Genomic DNA, 26,177 nt, shown 5'->3' on the forward strand with positions numbered 1-26,177 from the left:
AACTACTTAAATACAGATGCGGGGGAACAAATTATTAAAATGGGTTTTAGATTTATCTGTCATCACACATTTTCACTGTGGTTTAGCAAGGGTTAAAAAGACCTGCCCACTGAACTACATGCATCTTTGGACAACTCCAGTACCAGTTTGCTCACCCCTGCATGATGCAGAAAGCCCTGTCTCTCTCCAAACCCCGCCAACTCAGAGCAGGAAAGGCACCAAAAAGTCCAGTTCTGAGTTCTTGGTGGCCACTGCAGCTTCCTCCCCTGAAGTTGCCAGCTGCCCAAGTTCCCTCTAAAGTGCTCAGCTTCTGGCCATACGTGGGCACAAATCCAGCTTATGTGGGAGACATCATTACCCCTTGCCTACAGCCTATAAAGTTTCCCTGCTTTTGTTTGTGGGCATGGCTTCTCCCACCTCCATCTCTAGGTCTACAAAACCCACCCAGGAGTTGCTTTGCCCAGATAAAGCTGTTCTTACACTTTCTCAATCCATCTTGATCCAGCTTACTTCGTTGGCAGAGAAATCTATGGGAGGAGAGGAGGGCAGAAAACCTTTTAATGTTAATGCAAGATACCTAGAACTGGCTATGTGCTAATTTCCCAGGACTTTGTAACCAAGCACCATATTTTGGAGGCTTAATTGTATCTAACCAGAGGTTAGAAGGCTGCAACTACACTGCTTGCAGAGTACACTCCCTCCAAGGCTCGGGGAGAAGTCTTGTCCCTGTCCCAGCTTCTATGGCTCCAGGCAGTCCTTACTTTCCTCGTGGTAGCAGAGTCTCTATTTCCTACTCCGTGTGGCCTCATGCACTGGGCCCTGCCTTCATCTTCTTATGAAGACTCCATCATGATTTACAGCCCATCCTGTGTTGGAATGGTTTCTCCTCAACACCCTTAACTAACCTCACCTTCATACTATTTCCAAGTAATGTCATACATGACAGTCTAAGTGGACACGAATTGGAGGTAAAAGGGACACTTCATCTCACTCCCACATGTAAATCATATAATTTTGTTAGACTCAGTTAAAAAGAAAACTCTCAAATTCAAACTTAGCTTCATAAATTTACAGTAATTTTTCCTCAGGGGTTAGGGGATGGGGAACAGAAACTTTATTTTAAAAAAGTGAAGTCAAACCAACAAAATCCAACCGAGTCCTCCTTTTTATCTGTGAGCTAAAACTGATGTAAATAAAGAAAGCTACCTTTTGGCAGGATCACTAAGTCCATGTTGTATTATTTATAATTTATTAGCATTAAAATCAGCATTGGCAGCCAGGCATTGGTAGTGCTTTTAGAAACAAACTTCAAAATCCCAAGACCCAGACAGGTAGTGAAGGAGCACACCTTTAGTCCCAGCACTCAGGAAGCAGAGGCAGGTGGATCTCTGTGAGTTCGAGGCCAGCCTGTTTTATAAAGTGAGTTCCAGGACAGCCAGGGCTATACTGAGAAACCTTATCTCAAAACAAAAACAAACAAAACCACTGGTGTCACACTAAGACAATAATTCAACAAACCCTGACCTACAACTCTGGGACATTGCACTTTGATGTTTCACTATGAGAAACTTTAAGAGATCCCAGGGGTGGAGAGATGGCTCAGCTCTTGAGGACCTGGGTTAACTGCCAACACACACGGTGGCTCACAACCTTCTCTTAACTCCAGGGGATCTGATGCCCTCCTCTGGCCTCTGTGGAAATCAGGCATGCATGTGGTGTACGGACATACATGACAAAACCCCTATCTATATACATAAAACATACAATTTTTAAAAGAGAAGGATCCCTAAGGCCATCTTTACCCATTTTGTGGTGTTGGGGGTAAAACATAAAGACTTCCATATGTGAAGAACAAATTCTACCACAGGCTTACATCCCTAGACTAGCCACATTTACAATTATTTTCAAAATGTGGATGAAACTTTATTATCATCTTCAGTGTACAGTACAATCATTAGTCAAATATCAAGTACTTGAAATACCATAATGGAAATACATCTTTAGATGCTAAGTAAAAAGATAATGTGGAGGTAATTTTGTAAACAAATTACCAAATACAAAACACTGGCTGACTGTTCATTTTTCAAACATATTCCACTTTAACATTCGGAGGATGTTTTATATCACAAAATTCTATTTTAAGGATTTTTCTAGTATATCAAGATTTATGTGAAAAATGAAATTATTTTTTTGTTAGAAAACATTAAATATGAACCCAATGTAGAAATCTGAAGGCGGACTATTCCTTTGGCAGAAAATAAATAACTACAAACATCTTAAAATAAGCATAGCTCATAGGATCATGGGAAGAAAAAATATATCTTTACATTTTGTATTAATACTGAAACCAGATCAATACAGATTTAATATCATTTTATGCTATCAATAACTCTACAACACAAATTTATGAGTGGAAAAAATAAAATCGTTTTGAGGAGAAACTTCTGCATATATTAAACTTCACAGACACCAATATATACTATTTATATACAGATCATGTTGCATGTCTTATTATTCAAAACAGCTGAACTTTACTGGCTGGTCCCCATTTAGTGAGAATGCAGTATTTACACTGACTTAAAGGCTTCTACTGAATAAAGCCTTTATAATTTAGACAAGAACCAAACATTAAATGCACAAACATTAAGATGAGCGTTATTAAATATAGTCCAGAAGAGAAAGGTTAAATATGCCCATATATGCAAACGTTTTCATGAGCAGCTCTGGATACTTTTACATTTATTTCCCTAATTTTTAAAGAACAGATTTTTTCCAAAAACGTAAGGTGCCGTGTTGCAGTACATTTTTGTAAGTATATAAGTGAATTCACTGAAATGAAATGTTACATGAAAAACAGAACATGGGGCTTGGGTAAAGGCTGAAACACTTTCCAGTCTCTGGTACTGACATCACACACAGAACACAGGCTTGCAGGCACTGACTGCTTGCTCTCTTCAGTGTGGGTCATTTGATGCAGTAGTGTGTTCTAGGACAAAGTTTCTTTGAAAAAAGAACATACTTGTAATCAAATATCTGTAAATAGATAAATGACAAAATTTCCAAATTGTCTTCCAATGGATTTTTAATAGAAAGATTAAGTGCTTAAAAATATATATAGAAGTGCATTCATGCAAAATTTTACTTTTTAAAAAATTAAGCTTGGAACATCATCATGATCTAAATATCATATATCTGAAACATGTGCATCTATGTTTTCTAGTTTGTTGTTATGTAAAAAATTGTGTGCAAAGTTTTTGGGGAAATAAATCCTACTGGTTTATCACCAGCTCCTACAGTATGTGGGATCTTGAACTATGAACTGATTTAAAACGTGACTTCAGAAAGACAGCCTGGTCAGTCTTGCCCTGTCAGTCATGCCCTTTCTATCAAATCACTGCCTGCTGCTGCTACTGCATAGGCTAGAGGTTACTTCTGAGGGAATGCACAATTCTTTCAACAGCTTGGCATGATGACAGCTTACCACTGGAATGTCAATCACTTCTGTAAGAAAGTAACATGCCCACCTCACTCTTCACATCCCATGACGGTTTCTATCACATCTGATTATGAAGACAGTCTCCTGGCTCAACTTCACTGATAATCCCTAAGAAGGCAGTGCAGTCTCTGAGGACTTGGCAGGAAGGGAAGCCAAAGGACAGCACCTTCATTAGACAAGGCCAAAGTCACTTGAAAAGGTCAACAGTGGCAATTCTAAAAAGGGACAGATCTTTTCCTCAGGAAAGGCTAGCATTGTGTGGGGCGTTCCCAGGCCCACTACTGTCACAGGACTGGCTAACTGCTTCACCACATTTGCATTTACATGGCTTTCACTGTTAACAGAAAATACTTTTGTTCCTTCCCAACTGCTCTTGCTTCTTTCTGTACACAACTATATGCTAATTATTACTCAGCATAACACTAGGAGCAAAACTGACAGAACTGCAAACACAACTGCAATTTAAGGATCCAGAAGGAAATACACTGGCAAGCTTAAGGCTTACACTAAAAGATGTTCATCTTTTAAAATAATAGGGTGGGGGAAATTTGAAAAAAATGCAGACAAAAATGCTTAAAGGTCTTCAGTGCTCCTCAAAAATCATTATCTTAGAGGAAACAATGGTTTCCTTAAAGGAAGATTCTGACACTCCTATCTTATACCATTGTAGTGTTTTAAGGCCGCTCATCGAGGGCCCAGAAAGTACAAAATTAACTGAAACATCTTCAAGGGGCCTCTGATCAAAAGATGAGCTTCGCGCGAACTGGACTGAGAAACAACCCTTTTATGGCCTTCAGGGTAAGGTGGGGTTTTGTGCTTTATTATTCCTGGTTCTTTTTGATTGAGAGGGGAGTTTGAATATTCCAGATCAGAACCCCCAGATTGAGTGACAGGCCTACAGGGACTTCCAACAGCTGTGGCGTGTCTCTAAAGGAGAGGCTGCTGGTGGTAACTTGTTGGTGGCTGTGTGGCTGGAGGCGCAGGAACTGCCACTGGAAAGCCAGCCAGCTGTGGCAAACTGGATGTCGTGTGCTGGTAAGAAGACACATCTGCTGACATCCCCACAGGCCGTGTGTAAGCAGCTGGACCAGCAGCTGACTGAAGATGAGAGCTCTGGTTCATGTAAGAAGGATTGGAAACCGTGTCCTGTGCAGTGCTGCAAAAGAAATTTTACAAAGAAAATCATATTTACCTTGAATTATGGCAACAGATCATCAAGACAAACATGTCTTTTCCATCTTTTCAAGCTTGTGTAGTCATCAGATACTGTTAACATAATTTTGTTTATTTGGTTTTTGAGACAGGGTTTCTCTGTGTAGCCGTCCTGGCTGTCCTGGAACTTGCTCTGTAGACCACTCTGGCCTGGAACTCACAGAAATCCACCTGCCTCTTGCCTCCAGAGTTCTGGGATTAAAAGGTGTGTGCCACCCCTGCCTGGAATAACTTTTTTACTCAGAAGAGCAGGGTTGGAGAGTGGCGCAGGGTGCAGAGTGTCTCAACTGGGGCCTCAGCTAACCTGGGATAGGGAGACAGAGACAGGCATCCCTACACAACAGTGTACCTTACATAATAGTATACCTCGCACAACAGTGTGCCATACACAACATGTGCCCTACACAACAGTGTGCCCTGCACAACAGAGCACCTGCACAATGTGTATCCTGCACAGAGTACTTTATGGATCAATCACATAGACAGACAAACTGACTGATTTACACTCTAAGTGGGAAATAAACCATAAAGATTGCAGGACTTTGCTTTTCTCCTATTACTACTGTAATATAGATTCATTTAAAACATTTAATTCTAAATTAAAACACTTAATTTTAAATTATAACAGCTTCTTCTCATGATACCTACTATGATCTGAAAGTAAAAGTGTAACTACTCCACATATACAGTTCATTTACTTTTCAGGTAGTCTTTGAACCTCCTCCTCATGGACTTTAAGTTGGAAAAGGACAAGTACACATAATACTGGATACATGTGTTTTTGATAAAATAAATAGATAGGAAGAAGTAAACATGATTCTCAGAGTAATGTTTGTATAAAAATATTAAACTAAAGTCCACTATTCAAACTTACTTCCTTTCATGGGTATCATTTATTTATTTATCTATTTATTTATACATACAGGTAAGTGTCCCTGACATTACTTCATTAGGCTAACTAATCACAACACAATGCTAAGAACACAATGGCATCAATCCCTACGAAGGACCACTACAAAAAAAAGACTTTGTCTAGGAGTGTGGGGGGGGGGGGGGGGGGGTAAATAAGGGGTGCATAGGCCTAATGCCAGCACTCAGGAAGCAGAGGCAGGCAGATGATCCCTGTGAGTTCTAGCCTAGCCTGGCCTACAGAAAGAATCCTTGTCTTGAAAAATAAAAGATAGTGAGATTTTTGTCTAGGATCTTTAACTGTGGATTTAAATCTTAGCAACTACCAAGGTGTTAGCTGAAGTAAAGGTAGCCCCATTCTATCCAGTGATAGTAGTAATAGCCACTTCAGTAACTCCACTTAAGAGTGGTGGCACACACCTTTAATCCTACCACTGGGCAGGCAGAAGCAGGTGGATCTATGTGAGTTAGAGGCCAGCCTGGTCTACAGAATGAGTTCCAGGACAAGCTCCAAAACTACACAGAGAAAGCCTGTCTTGACAAGCAAAACAAAACAAAAAGAGTAAATATTGAGAGCTGGGTGAGACAGCACATACCTTGATTCCTGAACCCAGGAGGCAGATAGATGGATTTCTGAAAGCTCAAGGCCAGTCTGGTCTACTCATTGAATTCTAGGACAGAAACCCTATCCTAGCTGGGCGTTAGTGGCGCACGCCTTTAATCCCAGTTCTCGGGAGGCAGAGGCAGGCGGATCTCTGTGAGTTCAAGGCCAGTCTGGTCTACAGAGCAAGTTCCAGGACAGCCTCCAAAAACAATACAGAGGAACCCTGTCTCGAAAAACCAAAAAAAAAAAAAAAAAAAAAAAAAAAAGATGCAACAAAAACAACAAAAGCAAAAATAAGACTACTACTATAAGAAGAATCTGTAGGTTCTCATTCTAAAATGAAGAAAAAATTAACATAGCTCTCCAAAACGTACCTTAAATATGGAGTTTGGACAGCGTGTGTTGTTACTGAGGAGTTCATATTTGGAGGCAGAGATCTCAAAGAGCCCATAGGATCAGGTCCTAGGCCATAGCTCTGGGCAACAGATACTTGGTGAACGTTATGACCCAGGTAGTTTCCACCATGCGACGGAACTGCATATGTCTATTAATGAAAGAGAAAAAAATGATACCTTGCTCTCTCGATCATTTACTAAACATATCTAAAGTTTTAAGACTTAAGGGAAATAAAAATTTTAATTATTTAGGGAACAATCTGATTCTACCAATCTTTCCACACTGGAACAAAAAAATGGAGAGTTTCCAACTCATGGTGTTCAATCAATCAACATTTACAATGTGCTAATTATTCTTTGATTATGTGGGGACTATTTTGAAGTAGAAATCTACCAAGACTGTCTATTAACAACATACATCTTGCCAGAGAACCTTAACTTGAGGGAAAACCCATGATTAGTCCAGGTCACCATGAGAATAACAACTCTCTTCGCTCTCGTTCCAGGTTGCCTCCTCCAATTCTTCCTGTTGAACAGAAGGTTGAAAGAGAGGGCCAGGGGGCCAGGCCATATGCTTTGTGTACCATATCTCCTGATATGACTTAAATGAAAATGTTCCCCATAGGCTCAAAGGGAGTGGCACTATTAAGAGGTGAGGCCTTTTTGGAGGAACTGTGTCAACTGGGGATGGGCTCTGAGGTTTCAGATGCTCAAGTCAGGCACAATGTCACTCTCTCTTCCTGCTGCCTGCTGATCTACATGTAGAACTCTAGGCTCCTTCTTCAGTACCATGTCTGCCTGCATGTTGCTATGCTTCCTGCCATGGTGATAATGCATTTAACCTCTGAACCTGTAAGCCAGCTCTAATGAAATACGATAGGGCATGTCCTTCTGTATGTTGTGAATATATGTTTCTCTTATTGGCTGATGAATAAAACCGTTTCAGCCAATGGACAGGAAGGATTTAGCCAGGCAGAAAAATCAACACAGGGATAGAGAAAGGGAGGCAGAGTCAGGGAGATGCCATGTAGTTACCATGAAGACAGGATACCCGGGCATTTTCCGGTAAGTGAAGACCACATAGAGATACACAGATTAATAGAAATGGGTTAATAATTAAGAGATAGCCAATAAGAAACCTAAGCCATCGGCCAAACAGTTTCTAATTAATATACGCCTCTTTGTGTTTATTTGGGACTAAATGTCTGTGGGACTGGGTGGGACAGAAACATCAGTCTACAGAAATCTTTCCTTTATATTTACCCTGCTCATGGTATCTATTCACAACAACAAAATCCTAAGACACCTGCTTTCAGAAGATAAGAGAGAAAGGGGTTATGAGATAAGGCAAAATGCATTCTGAGGACACCCCAAAAAGGTACCAGATTCTTGTGTATACCTATGTAATTTTCATAGGAACAGTTCCCTAAGGACAAAGTTTATCTGCCTACTTATAACAGCATTCAAAACAATGTATATGTTTTAATAAATACCACACAGTAGTAATCATTGGTCCAGTTTTGCTTAAAGCAAAGATAACATTAAAATTTAGAATAGTAGGCATGCCAAATAAACTACATTAAGTGCAACAACATTATCTCTCTCTTTAGCAATGACTGGCAACCCAGTGCCAAGAGGCTATGACTGTAGGAGCAGACCTGAGCAGTTCATAGTTTCTAAGTTTGCTTCTGAGACATAACTAACAGTGCTATAACCCCATCCATCCTCAGTAGATACATTTTTCAAAACAGAATGGGGATTTTGGATACTTCAAATAAACTCACAGGTGAATTAATATATTAAGAGGTTGTGTGAAAAAAGTAAACTCTTGGGAAAACAAAAGAACAGCTGTACATCGAGTACAACACAGGAAACAGGCACTGGAATGGCCACCCTTCACAGACACAAAAAAGCCCACACACAGTTCTACTGAACAGTGGGACAGACAGCTCTACTTTGTTCCACTTTCACAGAAGCAACACATGTATTTCTGAAAATGGAAGGAATAGTGGATAAACGTCAAGAGTCTTTTTGTACCCAGAAATCCTTTCTAAGCTCATACGTAATTTTCAGGAAGTTCACAGCATGGCATATTTGATAAATGCTTCTTGTGTGGTGTGACAGTTACCACAGTAACCATTAAAAAAAACTTACCAACTATATTGTGCTACATCATCTAATTTATTCACCCACATTCTACTTTTTCTCATTGATGTCTCCTTCACACACTCTATTGCACACTGGTTTTCATAAATTAACATGAATTTTGCTCATCCATGCTCAATTTAAATTTAATTGGCCAAAATTTGAAAAGTATTTCAGAATTGGGGATACTGAAAAATTAAGTATTCTAATATTAGATGTAAGCACAAAAACATGGAAAGTCTAGGAAAGTGATACTGTTAATGGGTAGCTTATGGCACCAACACCTCGCTTGTAGCAAAAATTTTTTACACAGACTTTATTTTCCTTGGTTTTTTGAGACAGAGATTCTGTGTGTAGCCCTGGACATCCTGGAACTCACTTTGTAGACCAGGCTAGCCTCAAACTTAGAGATCCACCTGCCTCTGCCTCTTAAAGGTATGAGCCACCATTGCATGGCTTTTTCTTTTAACATTTTGAAGTCACAAATCAAAGAAAATATAAGGCATGCTCTGAGAATAAAAGAAGCTCTTAGATGCAGAGAGTCACAGTCAAACATTAGGCAGATCACAGGGAATCCTGCAGATTATTGGATCCAGGAAGGTCAAGGACACCACGAGAAAATGGGCCACATTAACCAGAGCTCAAAGGAGCTCACAGGACTGATGCAACAATCACAGAGCCTGTGTGAGTCTAACCTAGGTTCTCTGCATATATGTTATGGTTGTGTAGCTGAGTGCTGTGTCATTCAGCCTTAATAAGAGATGTACCTAGTCTTACAGTAACTTGATAGGCCATGTTTGGTTGACATCCCTGGGAGGGCTGCCCTTTTCTGAAGGGAAAAGGAAGAGGAATGGATCTGGGGGAGAGGGGACATTTTGGGGAAGGGACTGGAAGGAGTGGAGGGAGGAAAAACCAGTTAGAAGAGCAAATAAAAAAGAAAAAAAAGAAGCTCATTAACTAATCTTTAAATAATTACCTAAGACAAACCCTGAAAGAAGTTTTAAAGAAGTATTTGATCTCCTTGTTGAACCCAGAGGATTTACACAGCATGCCCGACATAAAAGAACCCACACTTCATAATAAGGGACTTACATCTATAGAAAAGATTTATAGTCCTTATTACTTACAAAGGTATACAAAGAACCAGAAATCCCCTAATATTCTTAGTGGTCTTTTCATTGTGTTAAAATGAACTGGAATGTATTCGTGGAATCACTAGAAATCTTTATGGTAAACAGTGTTTAGATACTTCCTGAGACCATCAAAGTTCAATGTTGAGGTCTGAGTATGAAGAGCCCCAGCCCTGCACATCAAAGGCTGTGTGTTGGGAGGTCTGGCTTCCAGCTTTTTGGTGCTCGGGAGCTAACTTCATGAAGGGATCAATCTGATAGCGAGTCCACAGTTGATCAGGCTATAAGGAGAGGACTCACTGGAGAGAACAGGTCACTGGGGGCTTCAGAAGGGTTATCTGAGCCTCAGACGTTCACTGTTCAACTTCCCAACAGCCTTGAGGATGGGGCGACTGCTCCACACATGCTCCTTCAGGCCCAGGGCAATGGAGCCAGCTGGCCAGCATCTGAGACATGTGAAATCATTAGGCCACAAAAACCTCCCCTCCTTTTAGTTGACACTTCTCAGGTACTTTGTCACAGTGAAGGAAAGTTGACACAGTCAGTTTTATACTCTTTTTTTCTTTTTGGTTGTGAGCCTGGCCTTTAACAGCTGAGCCACCTCTCCAACCCTAGTTTTATAACTCTATTAATGGGCAATAGGTCTTTACAGTATGTTCTTAGACATTTACCTTAAAAAAATGAATACATTCTCAAAATACTCACCTGTACTGGAACCCCAGCTGACGGAGATGAGTAATGGGCTGGATGAAGTTTTGAATAGACTGAATAAACAGGCACTTCATTCACCAATTTGTTATACAGGTCCAGTGCTTCCAAGACCTTTACATTCAACTCAGACAGTTCTGAATGCCGCCTGACATAGAAGAAAAATATTTCCATAGAAATGTAAATGGCTGCTTAAGTTTAGTACATTTCTATTCACACTGCAAAAGGCTTTTTACATATACAATAAAAGGATAGTAAGAAAGGGAAACCAAGGAGAAATTGTTGAATTCAGTCAACAGGATGATAAGCCTTCCTAATAATATGGGAAAGTTGGATCTAGACCTCATAAATGGAAATCAATTCATAATTTGTACTAGAATTTAATATATTATAGGTTGATGCTGAAAATTCAGTTACAAAGAAAAATAGTCCCAATTTCAATAAAAGTCTGTGCCTTAATTATAAATCTCACTAGCACAGCATGCAGGTGATATACCACACCATTGATACCTATTCCAGTTTTCAATGGGCGACTGCTTTGAGTTCAGAAAAGGTTGATTCAGTAATTACACATTTACTAGAAGTTATGGCCATCATGGGTATACCCACACAAATAAAGACAGACAATGCTCCAGCTATGTCTCTAAGAAAATAAAACAGTTTTTTGCTATTATAATACTAAGCTTATTACAGGTATACCACAAATCTTACAGAGCAAGCAATTTTAGAAAGATCAAATTGAACTCTGAAAGATATCCTAAGTAAACAGAAAGGGATGATAAAGAACTCCAGAAGTAGATTGTATAGTGCTTTATTAACTTTGCATTTTCTAAACACTAATAAGAAAGCAAACAACAGCTGTGAACAGACATTGGACAATAGAAAAAAACTGAATTAAATCAGCTAGTATACTTCAAAGATGTGTTGACCTCAGAATGGAAACCAGGATGTGTTACACTGGTGAAGAGGTTTTTGAAGAAAAGCTATGGATACCTCAAAAACTGATAAAGATTTGATTTAAACAAGAAACTTCTTAATTAGAAAAGATGATGGTTCATCAAGCAACATGGCCATTTAACCTGTAAAACTAACAGATGTTTTTCATTTGATCAGCTATAACTTGCCAAAAGAGAACCTCCCCCAAAATTAGGGTTGGGGAAGGGTTTTATTTTTGTCTTTTCAGGAGAATTAAGGTAACCAGTTAAAGAATCTGGAGGCCACTGGACAAATGCGACATCTGAAGAAAAAAGACAAATCATCCAGAAAAACTGTTCTGATAAAGGGAGTAAATTGGCCTAGTGGTATATCACATTTACAACAGGATAAAATTTCGTTGACCTTCCCAAATGTTCGTTTTCGCTTTTCTCTACAGACATATAATACAAATGGTCTTTTTGTAGTCCAATTAAAGATTAAAGCTGGTTTGGATTTGGAGTGTGACACTCCTTCTCTAAACCCAACCATGCTTGTTACAGAAAAATCAAAAATCTGTCACATGTCCGAAGAGCAATCTGAGACCGAAAAACAAATATTTAAGGACTATTGTATTGTCATTAATCTCTTAATCCTTTGGTTTTTATATTGACTTTTAACAGCTTTTCTAAAGCATATTATATTTATATAAAAATTTATAAGATTAATATAAACATTTTAAAATTACTGTCATGATATTAATGCTCATATAGAGTACTAACTAATTCTCGAAAAAGGTTTCATCTACCTTCCTGTACATGATTTCAGGTTTGAGTCTCTATCAGTTTTCTGCAGTGAACCATGGCCATGCCTAATAGCAACCTTTGAAGTTTCCAAAAGAAAGATGGGACCACACAATGACAATTTCACCAGGACTAGTGCAACACCATTAAGCTGAACAACTCCAACTAAAAATCAGTTTTGGACTACAAACTGCTCAGAACAATTTAGAGGTGGCTACCTGAGATGATCTACCATCACAGAATACTCTAGCAAGGACTTGAAACAAGTCCCACACTTTCCCATTATGCAGAGACTGAACAACAAATAATACAGCTTGACAATTAACCCAATTTTTCTTTTCAGGATCCTCTAAAGAAGCCGTTGCCCCAGACAGCAGGAACTAACTTTAAGAACATGATACCCACATTCCCAAGAGGTGAAGTGGGTGGTTTGTGATCATTCACTGGGTTATTTGTCACTGTTTAGGGGATTGGTTACAAGTTGTTATTGGTAATGGGAAAAAATGGGATACAGATATGATAGAATAAAAAGGGTAGATTACTGAATCTACTCTGAGAAGAAAAAAAGGGAGGATACAGATATAAGATAAAAAAGTAGATTATTGAATCTACTTCTAAAAAAAACTTCTAGTTTCAAATATTTTACATTGGATTGGACTTCTGCATATTGTATACAAATATTGTATACTGATATAAATTTGAGATTTGTTAAAACATACTGTATATATGTTTCTAATTTTGTTCAAGGTATTGTACCTATATAGCTCATGGAGCAATGTAATGCAAATTTCTAGTCCTTGAAAGTTATTATTACCAACTATATAAGATTATAAGGGAATGAAGGTTAGTAATTATTCAACTATTATAATAGAATTTGTAGTCATATTAGGCATGTTATCAAGGTCAAACAGAGATATATTTTAAATAGACAGGTCATCTTCAAACACTTCAGAGATCTACAGAATATGGCATTTAAGATGTTTTAATAACATAGGTTCTTTTTTATGGCAATGAGACATATCTGTTCCTGGCAGCAGCAATCCACTTCAGAGAAGATGTTGGGCATGGAAGAAACTCCACAAAGTGGCAAGAAAGTATCTTTGCCTCAACTGTTGACAGTATGCTGTCCAAACTGGACAAACCGAGAGCTCACACCTTTAATCCCAGCACTAGGGAGGTGGAGACAGTGATATGGCTGGGTGGAGAAAGAAATGTAAGGCAGGAGGAGACAGGAACTGAGAGCTTTTGCCTCTGAGGATTCATGGAGACAGGATTGCCATTTCAACTTGGTAGAGGTAAGATCTACTGGCTTGGCTGCTTTGCTTTTCTGATCTTTAGCTTGAAGCTTGAACCCTAATATCTGTCTCTGGGTCTTCTAATTTTCGTATTATACAGTTGTAATTCCTAATGTTGCAAATGCTATGAAATTTCATTCTCTGCGTTGACAAAATGAAATGTAAAATTTAATTTTCTAACAATAGAGTTTTATTGCCACCCCAAATCCCACCCTGTAGGGATAGCACACTGTTGATGATTCATTCGAGGAAAAAATGGTTTATATCTATTTTTGAATTCTTGACAGGGGCAAACAATCACTATTCAGCACAGAAGCTGTGTTTGTACCCACTGCTATGAAACGTGGGCACTAGCTAGCTGACTCACAGACAGCTCTCATTCAATGTTAACTGACATCATAAACAGGTACTCTAGTTTTAATTCCTTTACATATTTTTAAGGTTGCACTGCCATACCTTCCCATCAATCCATATCAACAAATATGTATCAATGGCAATGATTTCTACTATGCAATACAAAATGTTTCATTTTGAAAACGAATCTCACACTGAAAGGCATTTTAGCTAGCTGCTTTTTTATGGTCATTGATAACACTGTGCTGAATATCACAACATCTGATCACTGTATTATCTCCCCAGGCTTAGTATGGACTTCAAATGGTTTGGTTAATTTATTTTGGCCCAAGAAAATGTATACCTATACCCATAGCCATGCCTATAGCAAACTAGTCGATTTCTTTCTCAACTTTTCCAGTCTGACTACTCACTAATCATTAGCAGTAGATGTGTGATGCTTTCTCCAAAAATAGGATCAATCTACAACTCATTAGCTCATTTTTGTAGAAACACAAAGCATCTGTAAAAATAGGCTATGGAGGACTGAAGAGAGGGCTCAATGGTGAAGCCCACTGCCTGCTCTTCCAAAGGACCCAGGTTTGAGTCTTAGCTCATAACCATCTGTAACTCCAGTTCTAGGGGGTCTGAAGCCGCATTCTATCCTCTGCAGGCACCAGGCACATACATGGTGCAGAGACATACATGAAGGCAAAACACTTATGCACATAAAATAAAATTTAAAAATACTCTATGAAACAAAACATTTTTTCATATTCCTACTTTACAAAATCTATTAGAAAATTAAACAACCTAATTCCTTCCTTCCTGTATTATTTATACAGCAGTTCAATGGCTAGGGCCAGGGGAGGAGAGTAACTCCTTCCCCTGGACTTCATTCCTCAAGTTTCTCCTTACAAATTCAGAGAGAGAGCTGGTAAATGACAGAGTGGCCCGGAACCCAGTCTGAAGCTGACTGTCCACCAACCCACCAGGGCTGCTGCCCCTTCTCAAGAGCAGCTAAACCAGGGAGTCGAGGGACTGAAAGGGCAACAGGAACACAGAGACATGAGCGAAAACAGGAAAAGTTGCTGCACTGCCTTTAGCTTCTCACATTAGAGAAGTTTCACTTGTAATGTACACAGATGTCACTCTTGGGTATTCAGCAAGGCAATGTGTGCCTAAAACTCCCTTTTTCATTTTGCCCTCAATTCACTTTATTCTGTATTACTCAATTCCAGTCCCAAAACAAAGTGACTGGTGTGATCAAATGCAAGAATCCATGATTCTATGCATACCACATTACTACCGAGGATTAAAAGTTCCCAAAATAAAAATCATTACCAGCAACCAGCTTTAAGAGTTTGGCAACTAAACAGTAATTGTAATACATGGTAACAGTTCCAGAAGCACTTTCACCAGGGGAAAGTTCTCTCAAAACAAGTAAACACAAAAAAGATACTGTTTTTCACTGCAGGAAAGCCTTACCTATCAATCTCTTCAAGTTTTTCATCTATCATTGGACCCATCTGTTGGCAAATATCTGTAAACACAGAAATAATTACAAATATATAAACTTAATGCAGCTTAAGTCAGTTCCAACAATCCTTAAACAAGGGAATATGCATCATCATACAAAATATAGAGAAATAAGATGATAAAAGATCTATTTTTAAAAACATTTATAGCACCTTTACTATTATATACTATTATCATACACCAAAAGCAAGGTCAAAATTAGAATAAAAATCTTATCTGGATCCATTAACCAAGTTTATAGGGGGATGACTGTGACAGTTTGAAGAGTATCTACTGAACTACTAGCTAAGTAAAGCGAATCTGACCCATACTGTATAAAGTATGTACACATGTGCACACACATTAAATAGGAACCTTTTTCATTCAAGCCTTTTTAAAATGAAAAGCTGATAAGATAGTTAAGCAGATAAAGGAGCTTGCTACACAAGCCTGGTGACCTGATTTGATCCTAATGACTCTGGTGTGGAACAGAGGGGCAACTCCATTAAGACATCCTCTGGATTCCACATGTGCACATGGCATACTCACCCACACATCATACATAATGCATATGTATAAAAATATAATATATAAAAATACGTAACTAATAAAAATATAGATATCTATTTCCAAATGTAAAAACACAAATATAACGGGGAAAAGCACCATATTCATAACCAAGCTTTCTTTTATAAAAAAATTTAAGGTTTATCTATTTACTGTATTTTTTCCAAAGGAAATTGTTTGGTTTGGGCTTTGTGGTTTGTTGATAGGGTCTCACTCCACAGTCCAGGCCTTGAACTCATGACAACCTTACTGCCTTAGCCTTCTTCATGCAAGTATTATATGTACAATCCCCCTATGCACAGATCCCCAAAGTACTGAGGGTTTTTTTGTTTGTTTGGTTTGGTTGACTTTGGTTGACCGGTTAGTTTTGATGTAGACCAAAGAAGGACTCTTACAACACAAAAGAATATCTGTCCTTAATCTCTTAGATACTACAAACAGGTAATATATATGTTAAGCAACATTAAGGTGCACTCCATATTAACTAAATACCTTCTAAGTCCAAGAGATCTTGGGAGTCGGGTTCTGAATCCTTCGGATCTATGCTCTGGAGAATTTGCAGGGCTCTATCCATTTTTTCCTAAAAAAAAAAAAAAAAAAAAAAATGGGGGACACAAGAGTTACCTTTGCTGAGTAGAAAATCACTGTTCCCAGGCATCCTCAAAGATAATACATCTTTGAAATCTTGGTAGTTTATTAAACAAAAGGGCTATACCTCATCTATATAAACAGGCTCAGGCTCTGATTTCTTAGTTTCCTCCACTTCATCATCATTTACATTCAATTTGTCCACCGTTGCTATGGAAACAAAGTAAGTTATAAGTTTTTCAACATTTACTTTGGTAATTTAGTAATTTCTTTCTAAGCAGTCTATTACTATCCATGGGTGGGGAGAGCTCTTTCATCATCACACTATAATCAATGTATCATATACAGTCATTCATCACACCACAATATTTATTCAGCACTCAGAGTATCCCAAGCCTCCTTCACAGCACTCCTGCACATACCAGTAAACAAACGGAAGAATCTCGTGCGCATGGAACTTACAGTCAAGTGGAAAAGTGAGTAGCATTAGCAGGCACTGTCACAAGGGCCACCTTCCTGAAAACTGAATGTTACCACTGGGGCGAATAAGTATACAAGCAAATAGATTTATCACTAAGCAGTTTCACTTTTTTTTTTTTTTTTTTTTTTTGATTTTTCAAGATAGGGTTTCTCTGTGTAGCTTTGGAGCATGTCCTGGCACTTACTCTGTAGATCAGGCTGGCCAGTTTCACTTAAAACTATAATTTCCATTTTATACTCTGACCTTCTGTATTTATAAATAAAAACCCAACCTGTATTTCCTATCTGAACAAAATGTGGGCTTGATTTACCTTAACTCTGATAGTTTAAATAGTACAAAGCTAACAATAACAACAAAAAAGAATTTCATAAAGAGGGTGTTGAAAAATAATTTTAAAATATACATATCCTAAAAACTATCTAATACAAGTTTCCTGGAACACTACTAGAATGTACTCGATTTTAATTAAATTTTGATTGATACTAAGTTACTATAAAAAACAATATAATCAAAGGATTAAATTAAGCAGGCACCCAACTTATGTATTTGGCTAACTTAGAATTATACATAAAGAAAGCTCAACAAACACAGGGATATAGTGAGGATCAAGACTACCCTTTACTAATGTTACTGAAGGGAGACTGGGATCAAACATAGGCCTTTGCACATGCTAGGAAATCATTTTACTGAAATACACTCCCAGCTGAATATTTTACTGTTAAAACAGTAGGTCAGTGCCTTCAAACTAGGTCAAGGCAGGGAAATCACTGTATAGGATGTCTTCTATAGTTTATAAAGTTATCTGAAAAGTTCCTAGGGCTCCTATGTTCTAAGAGAGCCAGAGAAAAAGCAATGCACTCTGCAAATTCATGAGTAAGTCTCCCCTTTACCCAACTTCTGTTCTCTGAATGCTTCACTCTGCACATACAAACTGCACACAATGCATGAAGTTTTCACCCCATGTTCTTTCTGCAGCTGCGCCTCAGCCTCTACAGCCAGACTGGAGGTCATTAAATCCTGGCTCTATCCCTTACTAGACACAGTTGCTACCCTGAGCCTCCTGTACCAGGGCAGTGGAAGCATGGATTCCACAGACAGGAAAATAATGTGAGTGAATTAAACATCGGGCTGCCACCACCAGCATCGCTCTCGGCTGCCTCTGCACACTTCAGATCTCCCACAGTACTCCTGGAGAACAAATGCTGTGCACTCAACGTGCTGACTACACGATTTAGAGTTGCAGGTGACAGTCAGAGAACTACAATCAAATCAGGGTGAAATAAATGCAAAACTTAAGAACTCCAAGGCCCGCCCTCTCACTGGGCACTGGCCGTGTGGATCCCACCATCACTACAGCTCACAAACACTTTTGTGCAGATCAGATACAATCAATTTCTCAAGCTTTAATTTACATACTCATTTTACAAAATTGTCACCATACACATCAACACTCAAATCCCTGAAATACAAAGAAAGAGCTCCTGAGACTGGCATGAGATAAATGAGTTCCTTCATCTAGTTAAGAAGTTATGTTGCAAAATCTACAGGCACACAACACTAATGTACTCCCCCCTCACTGGCCCAGAACTCACTATGTAGTTCATGAACAGAGATCTGCCTGCTCCTACCTCTCAAATGCTGGGATTAAAAGTGTGTGTTGCCAAGCCCAGTTCTCATCTACTCTTCAATGTCAGTAATGAAAGCCAGGAGAAAATAATTTTGACAGATTGAGGTTTCTCTGAGGAACGAAAATCCTTTGTTAACTTACCTGTCTCAGACTCTATGTTTAAGTTAGTCGTGACAAAATTCGAGGGGAAGAGTCCTATTCCTCTGTGACTTTCTCCTTTCCACCAGTTGGCATCACTGGAAAAAGAGCATGCAAACAGTCATTTGCTCTCCATCCTTTCAAGAGGAAACTAAATCAGTTATCATACTTTCAAATTTTAGTTTATACCTAGCTATATGTAAGCTGTTTTTCTTAGACAAGAACTGAGATATACCTGAAATCGTAGCACTGGAATGGCAGAAATAATTTTTTTTCAGATCAATGAAAAGATATTTTAAAAGTACAAAGAAAATCTGTATCTCTTACCTAAATCTTGAAGCAATTTCCAGTGACTAAGTCCCAAGCCCAAAGCCTTCCTTCCACACTACCAGCATCCAAGCCAGACAGCAGCTTCCTTACCTGTCTACCTTCTATCATAAACTGACACACAACTAATCCGGCACTTGCATAGAGACTTGTGTTGCTCCATAGAGTACCTTTTAGTTTTATGATCAATACTTCTGGATCCGCTCTTCCCTTTCAAAGTTCTATTCAAGTGTGCATTATATTTAGTTTACTCTTTCTGGGAAGATGGACTTTTAGGTCATTCTAGGTCACGCCCAGTCTCTCAACATTATAAAGACTGAATAGCAAAGGGCAGTGCTGGTGCATGCCTTTAATGCCAGCGCTCGGGAGGAGGAGTCTGGCAGATCCCTGAGTTTGGACCTCTTGAGTTTGAGGCCAGCCTGGTCTACAAGGTGAGTTCCAGAACAGTTAGGACTACACAAAAAACAAAAGACCGAATAGTAGCCATTCTGGATTAGAAGGCCCATTAGCCACAGCTAGGGTCTTTTCAATACAGTGACCTGCAAGCTAGGTGTAATGCACATGCCCATGACAGAAACTTCCATCTACACCTATAGTTCTTACTATCTGGACAGAGTCAAATGGGAGGATGGCGGATGGGGGCTGGCAAGGACACACACACCAACAGCTTGCTGGCTCATGGGATATAAGCATGCTCAATTTTACAGATGACGTGAGGAAGCCACTTTTCTCCATGCTTGAAAACTGTCCATGCCTACATCTGTTAGAGAGAGGTGAGTCATCCCTCTTTGTGCTCATCTGTGGAGCACTGCCTCGTCCACTATTAGCTCGATCTTCTCTGTGCCTCTTAGCTCTTCCTGCTGGATCACAGGTATTTTCTCATGGACTGGAGTTCTTTATGCACTCAGAATGGCAACTACTTGTCTGAATTAAGACCATCCCTGCTCTCAGATCAACTCAGCAATCTTTTCTCTATGCCTTACATGTTTATCTATCTTTCTCTGCCTTGCATTACCAAGTCTGTTCTCCAAAAGATTTCTCTAGTAGTTCAGATTTTCATTTTTGTTCATCTCTCATGTTCAGGTAACTAATTTATGTGAAATTAAACTGCATGTACTGTGTGAATCAAACTTCATTTTATTTATGAACAGCTAATCAACCCAGCCCAAATTGCTAAAACTTCACCTTTAAAAAAAGGATTTATGATACACTAACTGTCAAACAGCAAGTTGTATCTGTTCATGAACCTATTTTAGCATCTCTCTCTATTACAACAGTCAGTAGAGGAATTCACCATATAGTCTTATTTTCTGTAGTCAATCATGGTCTAAAACTATTAAGAGAAAAAGCCTGCAGAAACCAGCAATTTATAAGTTTTAAATTCTATGTCATCTGCCTAGGAAATGAATTTCTCTGCCCAATACATCCATGAAAAGTCCACACCCCTCCTGCTGTCATGTTATTTTACTTACTGCATACCTTCATATCTCCATATTAAAATTAAAGTATTTTTCAAATTCTTTGGGGAAAAAAGAATTTCAAAATGAGTTGAATTAGAAATGCAGTTAATTTGTGATATGAGAAAAACCTAAATTTTTATAATATTAAGATTCATCATTTTATAATAGGTATATCTTTCCATTTGTATGCTTATAAATATATTTTTATTATTTCTTAACTTTCAAAGAATTTTATAATTTTCCATAAGGCCTTATATACTTTGTAGGTTATTCATTACTGGGTCACTTATAAAATTTAAAAACTATCTATTTTATTTTATATGCAAGCATGTGTGCCTGAGTGAATGTATGTGTAGCACATGCAGCAGGAGCCCAAGGAGGTCAGCAGAGGCGCTGTACTGCCTGAAACTGGAGTCCCAGATGGCTGTGAGTTGCCATGTTGGTGCAGTGAACCAAACCCAGGCTCTCTGCAAGAGCACTAAATGCTCATAGCTGCTATTTTGAAGGAATCTTTTCTACTGATTTTCGTATATTACATTTGTATCTATGAACCCTAGCATAAACTTAGCTATTTACTAATAGTCTGTCCACTGACTGTCTCGGACTTTGCACATGGACAGTACAGTTACCTAGTAACCCTTTTTGTCTACTTTATAGAAATTTCATATGTCGACTGCCATTCTTAAAGAATTTTTTTTCTTTTTGTTAGGACTAGGGACCAGAGCCAAAGTGTTTTCATGCTAGGCACAAACTCTGGTTTTTTTTTTTCCTTCAATAATTCATTTAACTTTATTTTATGTGAATTGGTACGAAGGTGCCAGATCTCCTAGAACTGGAGTTACAGACAGTTGAGCTACCATGTAGGTGCTGGGAATTGAATCCTGGCCCACTCAAAGGGCAGCCAGTGCTCTTAACCACTGAGATTTTTCTCCAGCCCGTAGGCACAAACGCTTAGGAGATGCTGAAGCATTTCATTTACTGAGTTCCACGAAGATATAAAAGAGCTATCCATCTAAATTCTTAAGATCAGAAAATAATGTATCAATAATTCTGAGAGATTACATATACTAATTTCTTCACTCTCTGTGGGGAAAAAAAGTGTCCTCACTTGTATCTGTTGGGTATTTGGCTACAACAAAGAAAAAAGCAACGAAACAGGTAACTTCTGAAGACTGAAGCTGACACTTGTCAAGATGAAAAAGAAATTAGGCTGTTGAAATAAAAATGACATTTTCTTGCAGCCATTATGGAAAAACAAGAAAATAAAACAACCAATCAGAAACCTACCTTTGCACTGAGATTTAAAGGAGAAACTAAAGTTCTCCCACCTGGTTTTAGGTTTTGGGCTGGCAACATAACTCCGTTAAAGGTGCTTCCCAAACCTGGCCACCTGAGTTTGACCCCTAGGATCCACATGGTAGAAGCAAAGGACCAAATCTAAGTTGTCCTCTAACCATTTCACATGTAACACAGCACACACACGCCCCACTGCACAGAGGTAAATAAGTAAGTGCAAGGCTCAGATCAAGAAAAACTTGAGCCTTTCTCTTCAGCTATGCACACTACACAAGACCACTGTCCTGATGACTTTTGAGGTGACAATAGTAAAAGGAAGGCAATGCCCTTGATGGGTAAAACTACCAAGTAAGAAGACTATGTCTACCACAAACAAATAAACAGTTAACCCAGAACTGGAGTAATATCATCCCAGTCAGTTTCCTTTCCTTTCCTTCCTTCCTTTTTTCTTTCTTGGTATCTTTTTCAGTTATTTTTTTTTTTTTTTGAAACAGGGTTCTCTGTGTAGTTCTGGCTGTCCTGGAACTCACTCTGTAGACCTGGCTGACCTTGAACTCACAGAGATCCACCTGCCTCTTGGGTGCTGAGACTAAACGTGTGTCACCACCACACCTGGCTCCCAATCTTTTTCTTAAAGCTTGTTTTTTATTTTTCTAATTGATCCTTCCATTTAATGCTCAGACTCCTTTCAGTATCTAACAAACATTTTCAAAACCAATCCAAGGGATTAAAGACATAACACAGTGGCAAAGCACCACTCTGACTGCACAAGGCCTGGGTTCAATCTTTGACAATGAAAAACATGGAACAAAAAATGCCATCAAGATTTATGAGAAATAAAGCAGCCACTGGGCAAGCCTCCTATAGCATACATCTACACCAAATGTAAACTGATTCTCTTTGGCCCACCACAACCTTTCATGGTATCACCATGTCTTGCATATCAGTGTCTACTCAGTACTTTAACTCCCTTTCTTACGTTTCACAAAAACAGCACTGTGTCTTCATTCATTTTTCATTATGAATTATCAATTACATAACATTTTCTCTATAAATACAGCAGCAAAGCAAAACCATAAGTATACAGCCACTTAAAAACAGGCTAGACTGAGGCTAGCTTTGGCTCAGGAGGCTAAGGTTGAGCCTGACAGCTTGAGTTTGATCCCCACATGGTAGAAGGCTGACTGCTGCAGGCTATCCTCTGACTTCCCCATACACACAGTGGTGGTGGTGCGAGGTATAGACACATTCACACACGCATTCATGTGCACAGATAAATAATGTCCTTAGAAATTCAATCTACCTATCTTTACTTGACTAATATAGGCTCACTGGGTTATTTAGAACGGAAAGCAAGAACATGTACTAACTCTTGTTCACATCAACAAGCTGTCTGGTCTCACTGTTGTGAAGTTTTATCAACTTAAAAGAGTTATTCCTACATTCATTTATCTATTTGTGCACATGCTTGTGTGAAGGTCAGAGCACAACTTGCAAGAAGCAATACTTTCATCCAGCATGTGGGTCCCAAGGACTGAACTCAGGTCATCAGGCTTAAAGGCAAGAACTCCGACCCACTCAGACCACCCAGCAGCAGCATGTCAACTTGTTTTAAAAATAAAGTTCACACACAAGTCTTCATTCTCTAGAACCTCAACATTTGGGAAACTGAGACAGGAGGCCTTAGAGGTCAGGCTAGCTTGGGCTACACAGTGAGAACTTGTCTCCAAAAAAAAAAAAAAAAAAAAAAAAAAAAGAGCAAAGAACAGAATCAGGCTCAAAATAGATCAATCTATTGTTTTTTCTTGAAGTTTAAATGATAAAGGAATTGTGGGAGGAATACAGTATGTGAGGATGGGGGATGATCCAAGCATGGTTTTCAATGGCTTTGATCAAGGTTCTCATTAGCTAGTCTAATCTTGAAGAAAACAGTAAGAGAAGACTGCACTGTTTGACTAAAAATAAAAACCTGAATTCTCAGCTAAGGATACTCTCCTGTTTTCAGAATATTCCACAAATAAAAATGTAAAACATACCTGTCATCCAAAACAGTAATGATTTCACCATGTTGAAAGGTAAGTTCATTGTCCTCAACAGCTTCAAAGTCATATAAAGCTCTGACTCTCCGAGCAGCCTTATTATTTAACTGGATGTCTGCAGGGGGGCACAAAGGCTTTGTCTCTGTGTGCTGCTGCTTTTGCTCTTGCAATGATAATTCAATAGCTAGTTGGGAAAATTAAAATGCAATATCCAGAATTAATTTTAACACCTAAAGTAGTTTAAAAAATAACAGATAGCAATTTTATATTTAACAATAAATTAAGTATGCATTTTCTTTTTCTTTTCTTTCTTTCATTTTTTTTTGAGACAGTGTCTCTTGTAGCCTTGAATTCACTAAGTAGTGAGGATGACCTTTAACTCCTGATCCTCATCTCCACCTCTCAAAGTCTGGGACTTAAGGCATAGGCCACCAAGCCTGTCCAAACAAATTCTAAGCAGTTAAATTCACGAGAGGACAGGGACACATAACATTTTAAAAATAACATTTTTGCTCATCCCTTATTATCACAGTCTGTAATATACAGCAGCTATTATTTTTATAGCAAACAGATTGTGACATTATAATATGGGTGGCTTTCCATATAGGACAAACCATGAACATATTTCTGTGCTTGAGTCATAACTCTGGCATTAAGAAAAGGTGAAATGTAATCTCTCTAAAGGTAGAACATTAAACATATATTACTGAAAACTAAAATGAATTAGGTTCATCTTATATCATGTCACTGGCTTTCCTGACTTTTAAGAACTTATAGCTTTTAGATCTGAGGTAGAACCAAAAGCGTAATAGTCTTTTTTTATAATTTTTCTTTCAATAAAACTTCTTGGTAAAGCTATTTTCAGCAGCACCAAATTATCATGCTCGATCACTTACCTTTGGCTATGTCCTCATCTTCTTTGTTTTTGTTCAATGATGTACCATTTTTGGCAGCAGCTGAGACAGTCTGCAAGCGTACAAGTAAAATGAGCACAACTATCCTTTCAAAGGAGGCACAAGCTCTATAATTACGTGTAGATGCTAATTAAAAAATACTGATAATACTGGTAACTCAGCTCCATTTAAAAGTAAGGCTCTTCATGATCACTTAAATAGTTGTTTTAAATATTAACACTAAACATCAGCTTTCAAGAAAACATTATAGACACACCAAATGCACACGGTGACTAATTTCACATCAATCTAAGTATCTGAGATAGAACAGGGCATGAAGGAAGTGCTGAAGGTATTTACGGAACGAACAGATACCACTTCCTGGCCTCAGTTGCTGAAGATCTGTTATTCAGGGAGAGACAGCACTCAGGTGCTCTTGGCTCAGAGCTCTGACAGGAGAGGAGTACACTAGGGTTCGAGAGGAGCAGCCTTGCAGACTCAGCAGAAGACTGGAGAAGGGCCTGTTGAATTTGATGGCGCCTAAGACTGAGTCATCAACAGTTCTTTAACACCAGTTTTAGGGAATGACATGCAGAAGGGACAGACTGCCTGCTCTTTTTTACTTAGTAGACTACTAAACTATCCTTCTGTCTCCAAATGAGTCCCTAGCCTTCCAGTTCTACCTTCCACATTAATGTATTCCCTTTTTAACAGGCAATTCTCAACTGCATGAATCTGTTCACAGCAGCCCGTTCCCACCATCTCTTCTTTTTCCAGTCTACCTAACACCACATCCAAATCTCAAAATTCTTCCTCTCAGCATCCTCACTGTCTCAATCTGTAGTCCTTCGTTCTTCTTGGTGCTAAGACAGCATTAGTCTTCACCCATCAGCCTTTATTTGCCGTTTAAAATTTAAATTAGTAACTTGTCTGTATATGGCCCATCTTTCAAATTTCTTTCAAAACCATATATTTCTTTTTAAATATTTAGCTTATAGGTTGAGGGGACATGCGTCTGTGAGTTCGAGGCCAGGCTGGACCTACAGCCTCCAAAACAATACAGAGAAACCCTGTCTTGTAAAACCAAAAAAAAAAAAAAAAAAAAAAAGATATTCTTTCTAAGAGCAGAATGGCTCGGCAGGTACTTACCTGATGCCCAGCCTGATAACTGAAGTTACATTCTCAGGACCCACATAGAAGGACGGAACCAACTCTACCAGTCACCCTTTGACCACCACTCTCTTACTCTCTTGTTTTGACACATACATGTAAATAAAACCCACGTCCCTTGCTAGCTTTTA

General features: G+C 38.7%; 1 protein-coding gene across 2 annotated transcripts in view; it reads right to left on the reverse strand.

The window, feature by feature from the left end:
- Positions 1-1,898: 1,898 nt before the first annotated feature.
- Positions 1,899-26,177, reverse strand: part of Stam2 (signal transducing adaptor molecule 2) — a 47,820-nt gene continuing 23,541 nt past the window's right edge. For both annotated transcript variants that reach the window (XM_013112643.3, XM_005068964.4), the window contains 9 exons: positions 24,880-24,949; positions 23,981-24,167; positions 18,865-18,959; positions 16,743-16,825; positions 16,520-16,607; positions 15,431-15,485; positions 10,597-10,747; positions 6,596-6,765; positions 1,899-4,652 (listed from right to left, as the gene is read on the reverse strand). In XM_013112643.3, the coding sequence (XP_012968097.1) occupies positions 4,424-4,652; positions 6,596-6,765; positions 10,597-10,747; positions 15,431-15,485; positions 16,520-16,607; positions 16,743-16,825; positions 18,865-18,959; positions 23,981-24,167; positions 24,880-24,949 (1,128 nt within the window). In that variant the 3' untranslated portion in view covers positions 1,899-4,423. The remainder of the gene's footprint in view (positions 4,653-6,595; positions 6,766-10,596; positions 10,748-15,430; positions 15,486-16,519; positions 16,608-16,742; positions 16,826-18,864; positions 18,960-23,980; positions 24,168-24,879; positions 24,950-26,177) is intronic.

The sequence above is a fragment of the Mesocricetus auratus genome, unplaced genomic scaffold, assembly GCF_017639785.1.
Source record: "Mesocricetus auratus isolate SY011 unplaced genomic scaffold, BCM_Maur_2.0 Super-Scaffold_100004, whole genome shotgun sequence".
Taxonomy (NCBI): domain Eukaryota; kingdom Metazoa; phylum Chordata; class Mammalia; order Rodentia; family Cricetidae; genus Mesocricetus; species Mesocricetus auratus.